Source organism: Erpetoichthys calabaricus, chromosome 5 (assembly GCF_900747795.2).
Source record: "Erpetoichthys calabaricus chromosome 5, fErpCal1.3, whole genome shotgun sequence".
Lineage (NCBI taxonomy): Eukaryota > Metazoa > Chordata > Cladistia > Polypteriformes > Polypteridae > Erpetoichthys > Erpetoichthys calabaricus.
Window position 1 is genome coordinate 154,501,069 of NC_041398.2, and position 12,708 is coordinate 154,513,776.

Sequence of the window (12,708 nt, forward strand, 5' to 3'; positions counted from 1 at the left end):
AGCCTCAGACATGCGTAGTACTGAGATTGGATCATGATAGGGCTTTGAAGCCTCGAGCAGACATGGTCACTGGTTACTGAATCTTTGTGAAGCCTCAGCACACTCAAAGGCATTGACCTCTATATTTTGAGAGTCTATCTGACACTTAACTCTCTAGTTATATTTTGTAATTCGTATTGACATTACACACTTCACTTAATATAGTTAAACTACAATTCAGGTAGTTGCTGAGAAGTAATTATTGTTCTTGTGGTTTACTGTGATTTCCTTTGTCTGATACATAGTGTCAAAGATATATTGTCATTTACCTAATCTTTTTATATATATATATATATATATATATATATATATATATATATATATATATATAAAGTTGATATATCGTGCAACCTTTTTATGGAACGCTTAATTTTGTTCAAAACCGCACGTCATACAGTAATTTTTTTGTCTTCATTAGGAGTATACAACAATGATACTCTCGTGTCAATTAAATCAATTTAACGTGTATATGTCAAACAACATATTTCCACATCTGCCGCAGTAAGAACAGTAGTAGTAGTTCAGTTGTGCGAAGCTCGTTGATTATCCTGATTAGGTGGCTCAATGGTATCGCAACTGTCTCTCAGTAAAAACACCAGGCGTTCGCGTCGTCGATCCTCCACTTGTGAAAGGCTTTTTTGCAATTCCTCCATTTAACAATATTTTCAGCTTGGACGGATAGCGAGCGAATCGAGCTGTCGAGGGAAGGTTGGGCCGCCGTAGTCAGGCAGGGGGCACACGTCCCTAATTATATTGTGTATGTAAAGAGTTTCACTGTAAAACGTAATGTTTCATATTTGTGTGTTTGAAGACCCTGGTGTCGTACTGAATTTGTATTGTAGAAAAACAAACTACTGTGCAGCATGCCTAAATGTGTCTCTTCGTTTCTGATCACTATACGGCACTACCAATTTGAGGCAATTCACTATAAACAGTTTCAGCTAATCCGCGCCTTCTAAACATGCAGAATGACAGTGTGAACCTTTATTGTAGCGGCGCAGCATCTTCGTACAGTCAGTCATTGTCTTGTTAGACTATTTACTGTTAAGTGCTGCTTGAGCTACCGTTTATAGTACGACAGGTAGCCTACATAGTTCTTAAATTGGTATTGAAATGCACACACAAGTATCCTAAATTATTTTTTGAAATACCTACATTTACAGTGTCCGTTTTAGGAAATCGTAGTTTTTACTTGTTCCCGTTATTAGGAATTACAATTTCTCAGTGTCATATATTATTCGTTACTACTCGCAAGTCCCGCATCAGAGATTTTGCTTTATATTCGGTATAAGCAATTTTTTTAAAAGGAGCGTTAATTGAACTGACTATAGCTGACTTGTCATCTTCTTAAAATGACTTTATTGATTTGATGTTGACAATCATAAGGTCAAAAACCAAGGAGGATATGAGTTTGCATGGACTGTGCTGTTTCTTTTTTTTTCGTGACATCGCGTCAGTAGAAAGTGCGTCAAGTTAACAATGCATTCTGTCCTAAATGACAGCGCACACGCTTTTTGATATTTCCTAAAGGCCAATGTGTCTCAGTTTGCTCATTAATATATTTTGATGGTGTATTTTAGTGAGAATGATTATAAACATATTACCCATGTTCATTTCCCATGTAGATATGTAACGTTTGGTGAGAATAAATAAAAAGTAACAACACATATAATTTATGTTGCATTGTTTATGATTAACAAAATTCATAGTTTATCTGAAATGTTTATTCCACTTCTGAAGGTGTACATTGTCGGTATTCTCCATTGCAATTGCCCCCGAGTGTAACGTGTGCCAGTGCAACTGAAGGGTGGCAGACAAGCTCACGTAATGGGTGACAAGGCACATCCTCACCCTGATGCTGAGGCTCTTGTCATGAATATTCCCATCTTGTGCTTTTTCTCATTCCTGCCAGTTTACTATTGTTATTGGACACGTATGTAGAGAAAATGTGTGTCTTATTTTATGTCTATGAAAGGAAGGACGTTAAAGCCTTGAATGAAACTGAGTGTTGATGATTTGGGTGACACGACAGGTGAGGAGCAGGGAACGTTAAATGTGACAGTGACTGCGGGGGATTGTGGAACTGGAAGATGGTTTAAGAATACAGAAACGACAAAATCTTAGTCTTTCAATAATTCTGTTTACATCAATGATTTACTCTGTTGTGCTGCAGTTCGGAAGATTACTTATCCCCCCGCCCCCAATGCCCCCCCCCCCCCCCCAAAACCCAGCGCAGCCTTTGATAAGATGCCTTCAGAAGGAAAGGATGTTGCTGATAAAGTCAGGTGCTTTTTTGAAAGTTTGGCTCCAGATGTGCTTATCCAGCTGCTCCTTGTCAGTACTTGAGTAATCTTTATGTTCACCTCTGGATGAATTCGCAAAGTTTCTTGACAACTTTTTTGTCTCATTAACGCAGAACTCCCGAAGCTTTCCTAAAATTGCAGAAGACAGTTGTGATTAGTTATGCAGCACCCGCTTTTACTCGCATTGCTTTTTGGAAATCAATAATACAAATCAGCTACAGATCTGGGAATCACTGAATAGTAAAAACGTTTAATGAGAGTGTCTTGCGCATATACTGGTATAATGACCACGTTGGCTTTAGTGAAGCATTTCTTACCCTCTCTGATATGATCGACATGGCGTAGAGTAGATTCTGGATTGTTATAATACGTGCTACCTTAAGCAAAATATGCTCATTAATTTGTTACAGATTCTAGGTGGACACGATTCCACACCAAGGAAAAAGGTGCCCCATGTAAATCGTTCATAATGTCTCCAAAATATATTAGTTTAACTTTCAGACAAGTACTACTTAACAGTTTTATACAAAACTCTTATTTCTACATATGCGAGCCCCAATTAGGATTTGAACTCGTGTTAGCGAACCTTATCGCTGTAGCAAGAACAACTGCTCTTACGCTTTGAGCCAAAGCAACCAAACAGACTAGTGGCTGACCAACTCGACTGCTGACTGCGCAGATATCAATGACGTCATTACGCTAGCGTGCCTCAATATCACGTGACGTGCGCATTTGAAGCAAGCCTCGAAGCGGCGCTTCGATCTCCAGTGCTTCGAAAGCTCGACAGTGTCGAAACCTGAGTATCGAGCGGTCCATCACTACCCCTCGGCGGCAAGCCGACACATTGTAGCCTAGGGCCCGATCCTGCCAATACAAAAGAAAAAAAGGGCGGAGGCGTAGCCCTGACGCAGCCCCTCGGCTCGTCCTTAGCTGGGCTAACGCTCTCGGCCCCGTTCGGCGCCCCGATGCTTCCTTTCTAGGCTTCCCAGCCCGAGCAGTCCGTGCTCCCCGCCACAGAATCACCAGTGGGATAACGCTCGGTTTCCACCTCTCTAGCTGCAGGATTCTCCTCTGCCTCTGCAGAGGACGGCCCTTTGCGGAACGCGCGCACCCAGCAGCGCGTCCCCGCTTATCGGAGGAACTGGCTTCCCCAAGCCGCTTCCTGTGTTTACTTTGTGACGCCACAGCGGTTCGGATCTGCCCATTGTAAGAGGGCAGACCCAGCCTTGCTGGTGTCCGGAGCTTAACGGGGTCGGTCTCCCTTACCTTCCCCGCTGTGCCTCTCCGTCCAGGAGCTCCTGCAGCGCGCCGATCCTCTTCTGCCTGCGGCTGTCGATCTGATGCCACTGCCATCACTCCTGAGTCCAGCGTCTCCGCCCGGAGGGCACATCGCTCAGCTGGCGGCGACAGCACAAGGCGCAGCTGTTTTTGCAGCTCCTGCAATATCACCGCCAAAGAGAGAGAAGCAGCCGGCGGTGGGCTTACCTTGCGAGTAGTTCCACTCACCGACTGCTCTCTGTGGGTGCTTCCCTGCGGCCCACTCGGGTTTCTGTGAAGCACGGGATGGACATTCCCTGCTCTTGCCTCTGACCACTCACTGGCGAGAGAATAGGACATGCTGTCCAATCCCGTGCCTGTAACAAGGAGGGACTTCCTGTCGGCCATCTCGCTCTCCTCTCTCTCAGGAGAGCGTCTCTCCGGGCAGCTCCGCTGCTGCTGCGGCTTCCCCAGCGCCTCTTGTTGCTGCTGCGTCCGTGAGCCGCCCCTGAAACACACAGTCCGACACCGAACAGCTAACGGTCCACGACACTGTATTCCCCTGCGGGGTTCGGTGCACGCCGCCCCTGCGGCACGTGGGTGAGCTCGCCTGCTGTGCTGGGCCTTCCACAGACAATTTCATGAATGCAGGTCCGCACCTTGAGCCAGGTGCAGCATCCTGCCGACTACAGCACTGTAGAAGGGAACAGCCCGGACACAGACAGGCAGACACATTGCAGTCCATCACCACACGTTTATTTACACTATTTTATATACAAGTCACTAAGTGCACCTCACAAACCCCCCACCGACTCCCAAAGTCCCGGCTCCTTCACTAGCCGTCTCTTCACTGCGCACACACTCAGGGCCTCTCCGTCCGCCTCCTCACCCGACTCCAGCCTTGATTGCAGGGCGGCGGCTCATTATATAGGCGGCTGATTGAGGGCCGCACCCGGCCACCTGCCACAGAATAAAAAATCAAATGGGGGGGGGGAAAAAGAGGGGAGAGAATCGGCTTCCTCAATTTAAATGCCTATTCTAAAATATTTAGATCCTGCCAATTTTTGAAAGTTTTTTTTACAGATCCTCTAAGTGAGAATTTGACTTTTTCCAATTTCAGATAATATATAACCTCAGTTATCCACTGACTTTAAAGAGGTGGGTTAGGATTCTTCCAGTTAAGTAAGGTCCTTCTCCAATTTAAGCCCATCTGGGAGTACACCAAACACAGCTGTTAGTCGATTTTGAGGGATTGTGACACCAAGACTGTCTGAAAGGCATTTAAAGATTTTGGTGCACTTCCAAAACATATGGCCCAGTGAGGCTTGAAACTTGATTGCAGGGTTGATCTTGCCCTGGAAACATTTTGATCGATTTTAGATTAAACTGATGCGCTCGATTTTATATAATTTTTAAGTTGAAAAATTGTATGCCACAGATAAAAGCTTCTCTATCTTAAAATACTTCCTGTGAATGAAGCAAAATTGGGTTGTTAGTATATTGGCGATGAGTTGTACTTATTGGGGTACAAAGCAAGGGATATGTGGATGTTTTGAATTCCACATAAGGTTATGATTGAATCTAATTTCTTAAATGTTTTGATGTATGTTGGAATGATTTGAAATAAGAAAAAGAAGCTTAGGAAGGATATTCATCTTGACAATGTTAATTCTTCCAGCTAAAATGAGATGGAGGGTAGACCATCTATGCAAGTCTTGCTTAATTTTTTCCATGCAGACAGCAAAGTTTTGTTGATTTTTAAGAGCTTTATTTGTGATGTTAACCCCAAGGTATTTAAACTGATCTGCGATAAAAGGGAAGGTGTACAATTTAATATTGTGTGCTTGTGAATTCACTGGAAAGAGCGTACTTTTGTTCGAATTAATTCTGAGACGAGATCTTTTGAAATTCTGTTAGTGCTGTTAGGACTGCAGGCACAGTATTTTGTGGATCGTATATATACAATACCATATTTGCATGTAGAGAAATTTTCTGTTCAAGTCCTTCTCTGATAATACCCTTTATCTCATAAGCATTGACGTTGAACTGCCAGTGGCTCAATGGCGATTGCTAAAAGCAGTGGTGACAAGGGACATCCTTGTCTAGTACCACTTTCAAGTCTGAAGTAGTCTGAATTAATGTTAAGACAAACTGAAGCTTCTGGACTGGTATACAGTAGTTTGATCCATGCACAAATGTTTGGGCCAAACTCACAATTCTCCATTATGTTGAAAAGGTAATTCCATTCAACATTATCAAATGCTTTTTCTGCATTCAGTGGTCGACATTGGGGGTGAATAAATTACATTAAACAGGCATTGAAGATTGGAAGCTAAGTGTCAGCATTTTAAAAAATCCAGTTTGGTCTTGTGATACTACCAAAGGAAGCACTTTCTCAGTCCTTCTAGCTAGGACTTTGGAGAGAATTTTAACATCATTATTCAGAAGAAATTGGTCTATATGATGCATGTTGTAATAAGTCCTTATTTTGCTTAGGAAAGACAGTAATTAAAGCTTGACAAAGTTTGAGGTAGAATTTTTGTCAACTTTTAAGTGTTGCGAATAAAAGGGGAGCTAGCTTAACCGAGAAATATTTTTATGAAATTTGGCAAGGTAACCATCAGGGCCTATTGCTATAAATTCACTTCCAAGTGAGAAAGCATTTGGTAATTCTGATAGTGCCAGAGGTTTATCCAATTCCTCTGCACTGAGTATTTAATTGTGGTACCTATAATGCATCCAGAAATGCATTAGATTGTTTTGTCGTCTTTAAACTCAGTAGAATATAAAGACTTGTAGTAGTCTCTAAGTGTGTATTTTTATGGTCAATGATTTTGTCTCTGTCTGTTGTAATTGCTAGGATTGCATTGCCAACTTCGTGCTTGTGGATTCGTTCAGCGAGGATCGTATTAGCTTTCTGTGTTCATAGTAATGATGTCTTGATTTAGAATGAGTTGTTCTGTGTCTTTAGTTGTCAAGAGGTTGAGTTCTGAATGCAAAGCCTGTCTTTTCCCATAAAGTGCTTCATTTGTACAGCTGGCATGTTCTTGATCTATTCTGGTAATTTCACTTATTTAGCTCTGATACCTTCTTGTTTCCAATTTATTTCTGTGGAAAAGATATGAGATACTCTGAACACCTTAAGACAGGGGTGGGCAAAGTCTTTCCTGGAGGGCCACAGTGGCTACAGGTTTTTGTTCAAACCCAGTTGTTTAATCAAAACAATCCTTGTCAATTATTCAATTTCATAGCTTGTTAGTGCTTTAACTCTGCCATGTCAGGTCATTCTCATATCCTACATTTTTTTTTCCTTTCTAAGGATATCATCCAAATGATATGAAGCCTAAAACAGATGAATCGTTTTCAGTGTTTCACCTTTGTCTCTTCACTTTCCTTCCAAGTATTTAATTAAACCAAATAGTGCACAATAAATACACAAGTGTAAATGAAAACAAGTTAAATGGAAAAATGCTGGTTTCTTTTATCATTAGCATCTTATTGCTAATAAGGACCAATTCAAAACCAAGAATATATCTGTTTATGACTAAAATACGCAATAAGGGTTCAAAATCTTAACAAACGAGACAACTAAAGTGAAGCAATAGTGTTACTTGAGAAATAAGTGCTTCTTATTAAGCAATTGGGTTGGAACAAAAATCTGCAGCCACTGCGGCCCTCCAGGAATGACTTTAAGAGAACAGATTATTCCTGCAGAAACCTCCAAGGATATATTTGTCTTTTTATATATAAAAAAATCTTGAGTAACAGTGATGCACTGATGAGTAGAAGGAATATGCTCTTGAATTTGGGTTTGGAAATCTCCAGGGGTCTGATAAGTTGTGATCAGTTACAAACTGTGTAATTGTTTTAGCAGTGTTAGGTCTCCTGCCACAGGGGAGATGAAATCTATCTAGGTCTAGATTTAAAACACCAAATTTGAGTGTTCACATTGGGAATGGATGCAAATATGTTTTGGATGAAGTCCCTATCATCCACATTGGGTGCATAGATATTTATCAAAATCACTTTCCATTTAAATTACCCGTGACAATCATATCTTCCTTCTGGATCAGATCCTACATCTGATACTACAAATGAGATTAAGATTTATAAGAATTCCTACACCTCTAGTTTTCTTTGTAAAGCTGGAATATTTGGCCAGTCCAGTCTCTGTGCAGCTGAAACTGATCCTTGCTTAATAAGTGGGTCTCCTGTAAAAATACTATTTTAGCATACTGTTATTTTAGACCTGTTGAGAGAATAATTTTTCTCTTTAGTTCCTCAGCCCTTTAACATTCCAGCTCACAAACTTAACTGTTTGGTCATGGAGACATTGCTTCGGAACTTTTGTTTTTCATTTTGTAGTCTTGGGATAAGACAGCTTTGAAATTATTTTCCAATTTTCCCAGGAGTTATTGCCATAAAGCCTAATGTTACATTGGCACTTATAATTAAAAGGATAGATTAGAAATTGTTTGCTCTTTTTTTTTCCTCTCTTCTCCTCTCATTCCCCCCCCCCCCCCCCTTTTTTGCCTCCCCACATGAGGTCAGACCACACTTCATAAAGTCCCAGTCCTCTGATATACCTAGATGGAGCACATCCAAAACAAAACAAGCCCCCCCAGCAGCGGCATGTAAGGATTAAAATAGAGATCTTTTGACAATACAGCCCAAATACTTTAAGCATAAAATACAATCTTGAACCATTTTGAGAGAGTAAACACAAGGAGTTAGGTTAAACAGTAGCCCTGGATAAGCATAAGCCCCTTTACAATAAACCAAGGGTATGATGTTAAACCGCCTCCTTAAAAAAAAAAAAAAAAAAAAAATACACATACACGGATATAATTGTAATTAAAACAAAAAGTTGCCGAAGTAAATGGGATATATAATGTGCAAGTGGATCAAACAGCTGACCTTCTTTGCCATGCCAGGGCAGAATGTGACCAATGATCATAGTTCAAAAAAATGTCGGGATCAGTTTTTTCATCTCATTTTGTGCATCCTCTGTAGTGGTAAAGATATAATGCTTGCCTTGAATGTCCACTTTCAGTTTGGCAGGATACAAGAGGCTGTATCTGATCTTGGCTTTCTGTAAGCGCTGTTTAATGTTGTAAAATGTGGCATGTTTAGCAGCTGTTGTGGGTGAGAAATCGGGGGGAAATACGAATGTGAGCATTTTCAAATATCTTTGTCAGAGAAGTAACATTATATGCAATTTAAATTGTAATTTTTCAAAATGTATGTTAGGAGTCCTAGGTTTAAGAGGTATTTGAGTCCCTGTATGTGGTAAGCTGCTGCTATCTGTCTGATTGTTGAAGTCCTCTCCAATTATTTTAGAGAATAGTTCAGCTACGAATTTCATTGGGTATGGACTTTCACGATTCTCAGGGAGACCTTAGTCTAATATTCCTTCTGCATCTATCTTCCAGTGCAGCTACTCTGTCTCAGAGTACTTTGCATTCAGAATTTATAGCCATTGCTTTTCTGTCAGTGGTAGATGCCAATTATTCAGCTGTTTCAATACAAGTCATGAATGTTTTCCTAATGTCTTCAAACTGATTCTCAAACTTAGATGCATTTTCCTGTACTTGTTCAATTTTTTCTAGCATACTGTACCTTTAAAGGTTGCATCAAAGCAATTATTTAACCATTTTTCTTGGTCTTTTAATATCCTGAAGCAGCTTCTTGTTTGTCTTGTGTATGTTCTTTGTTTCTTTATATCATTTATTTATATTATTCTTAAGCTCCTTTTATGTCTTGAGTGGTGGCCATTGCAGTGATCATTACCTTCAGCTTGGATAGATCTTTCGGTCTTCTCCGTGCTTATCGGATGAAGTTGCAAGCCCAGTTGGAGTCTGTTGCTGGCTCGTGAGAAGTAGTTGACAATGTGGAACGTAGGGCCATTTTCAGTTTCAATGAATCTTCTGGAATCGACAAGCTATCTTGGCCCGACTCGCTTGTACAATTGCTCCCACTTTCACTCTCGACTGGAGACAATGCAGCAGCATCAGGTCCCAGGAAGTCTCTGCTTTTGCCTGTTTGTTCCAGGTCAGTCTCTGAAAGTCCTTGAGCTTGGACTTGATGCCTTTCTGGGCTTGGATGAAGCTTTAGCTGTCTTTTCCGTTTCTTTCTGAGCTTTTTTTTTTCTGCAGGTCATGTTTATATATGCTTGTATATACAGTAATCCCTCTATCGCGGGGGTTGCGTTCCAGAGCCACCCGCGAAATAAGAAAATCCGCGAAGTAGAAACCATATGTTTATATGGTTATTTTTATATTGTCATGCTTTGGTCACAGATTTGCGCAGAAACATAGGAGGTTGTAGAGAGACAGGAACGTTATTCAAACACTGCAAACAAACATTTGTCTCTTTTTCAATAGTTTAAACTGTGCTCCATGACAAGACAGAGATGACAGTTCTGTCTCACAATTAAAAGAATGCAAACACATCTTCCTCTTGAAAGGAAACAGAGAGGAAAGCAAACAAATCAATAGGGCTGTTTGTTTTTAAGTATGCAAAGCACCGCGGCACAAAGCTGTTGAAGGCGGCAGCTCACACCCCCTCCATCAGGAGCAGAGAGAGAGAGAGAGATAGAGAGAGAGAGAGAGAGACAGAGTTTGTTTTTCAGTCAAAAATCAATACGTGCCCTTTGAGTTTTTAAGTATGCGAAGCACCGTGCAGTATACTTCACGTTGCTACCTTCTGTGTGCAGCTTTTAAGATAATCTTTCAGCATTTTTAGACGAGCGTCTGTATCGTCTAGGTGTGCGAACAGCCCCCCTGCTCACACCCCCTACGTCAGGATCACAGATAGTCCGCGCAAGAGAGAGAGGAAGAAAAGTAAGTTGGGTAGCTTCTCAGCCATCTGCCAATAGCGTCCCTTGTATGAAATCAACTGGGCAAACCAACTGAGGAAGCATGTACCAGAAATTAAAAGACCCATTGTCCTCAGAAATCCGCGAACCAGCAAAAAATCCGCGATATATATTTAAATATGCTTACATATAAAATCCGCGATAGAGTGAAGCCGCGAAAGGCGAAGCGCGATATAGCGAGGGATCACTGTACTTTAATTGAGCCTCCTTGGCTTGAGTAAATACAGGATACCTTGATGTTTGTATATAAAAAAAAGGAAAAAATTAACACAGCTGCTAATAGAGTTCTGCTTCAGATGTCTATTTCCCGTAATGTGTTCCTATGCAAAAAATCATACTTAATTACCTTTCATGTTTTACACAACTGTAATATCGGTGCAATATCTATCAGTAATTGGCTGACCATATATCAATATCCTTATTGAGTTAAACAATCCATATTCAGGCACTAGAGCTTATTCTTTATGCAAAATATAATTTAATAGTGAAGTTTCCTAAAACTGCTGGTTTCTATATGCAAATGTTATTTGCTTATTAATGATTAAATGAATTACAGAAAATTATACAGTAAATGTATGACCATATAAATGAAATATGTAAAATTCTACTGAATGTAATGCATCATATCTCATAAGGTGTTGAGAACTGCTTTTTTGAAACATCTGGACATCTGGTGTCTGTCACCTGTCTGAATAACAATGTGAGACCACCACATCTGGACATCCAGTCTACAGGTTAAATCTTGGCATATCAAGTATTGGTAAATGGAATCTTTACAGAATATTTCATGTGATGCATAATGTAAATGCAAAATTTAGTTCCAACATTTGGTGTTTTATTAATGTACAACCTGATGCTACATATAGTACCTACCAATCAAACATACCTGCCTGCTGCTGTTTGTGGTGGACAGTAACATGAAGATGGATCGATTTGAACCACTGAGCAGTTAAAGGATTATAGTTCTACCTGCCAAAAACTTTCTGTAGCTGCAACAATGCACTTTTTTAAAAAAGGCTCCTCATTTTCCTGATCATGGTGTTGGAAATTAAAGGAAATAAACAGCTAGGTTATGGGTAGCATTTCAAGAATAGCCATAGTGTATTGAAGTATGTATTGACTTTTGTTTTCTGCTGGTTCAGACTCCTGATTTAATTGCATGTGACTGCAGCATTTCATGTATTATTTAGGTCTGCTGCTAGCTCCATTCATTCCCATATCTTCAGTATTTGTATTATCTTAGTATTTTGCTCTGACAGCAAGCTGTGGTTATGAATAACTTCCCTCTTTTCTTTCAACTCCAGATATCTGTGGTAAATACAGAAGAAGATTTACCTTGATGGCAGTGGATACAAGGTCATCATGGTTGCCTAGACATGCCTCTTCATTTTGAACTATGTTCATCACTTGGAAGTATGTCTGTGTCTTCAGTGGCTGTTAAAGATCATAGTAGCCACTTTTTTGTAATGGTGTACATCTTTGTACAGTGTTTATTTACAGAGACTGTATGTGAACATTTTTAACCATTTAACTTTGCCAGTTCGTGATTTATTTCGGCCAACTTCAGCTTTGGGGAACTAAGTTAACAAAATAACAATGTACACGTTGTCATTACACCAATTAAAATTGGGTTGTTACCTATTTTGAACAAGATCTGGAATATTTTGCAAAGTTTTCATGCCATTTTTCATTTTGGCAATTTAATGGATTTTAGTGTACATAAGGCTTATTCAGGTCTAAAGAATAATATATTTAAAGTTCTGGCTGTAAAGAATTTGTATAAAATCTTGTACATAAAATTATATACAATCAGGTACTTGAGCACTTTGAACGTTCATCTGTAAACTGTAAATTATTTTGTACGCATATTGTAGAAATTTTTGGCAGTGAATGAATGGGGAAAACTTCCAGCTGAAGAAAAACATTTTGTATGTTTGCTGTTACTGTGAGTGCTCTTGAGAGCAAATTCATATTTGTGAATAAATGCTAAATTGAATTTTGAATTTCCTTTTGTTTTTTTTATGATTTGAATCCCACACCAATTATAGATCATTGTAACTTGTAGTATTGACAATGTTTCGCAAGTATTACTTTTTTTTTTTTTTACAGTTGGGCAAAGTGTACTGAAGCAATTTACATTGATGAAATATGTAAGTAACAATCACAAATGGATCATCTACCACCTGGCAGTGAATGTTAGTCTTTCTGAAATATTGGGTGTATTCATATTTA

At 39.8% G+C, this 12,708-nt stretch overlaps 1 protein-coding gene across 2 annotated transcripts in view; it reads left to right on the forward strand.

The window, feature by feature from the left end:
* Positions 1–12,472, forward strand: part of vldlr (very low density lipoprotein receptor) — a 308,802-nt gene extending 296,330 nt beyond the window's left edge. For both annotated transcript variants that reach the window (XM_051927741.1, XM_051927740.1), the window contains one exon: positions 11,781–12,472. In XM_051927741.1, coding sequence (XP_051783701.1) covers positions 11,781–11,869 — 89 coding nt within the window. In that variant the 3' untranslated portion in view covers positions 11,870–12,472. The remainder of the gene's footprint in view (positions 1–11,780) is intronic.
* Positions 12,473–12,708: the final 236 nt, after the last annotated feature.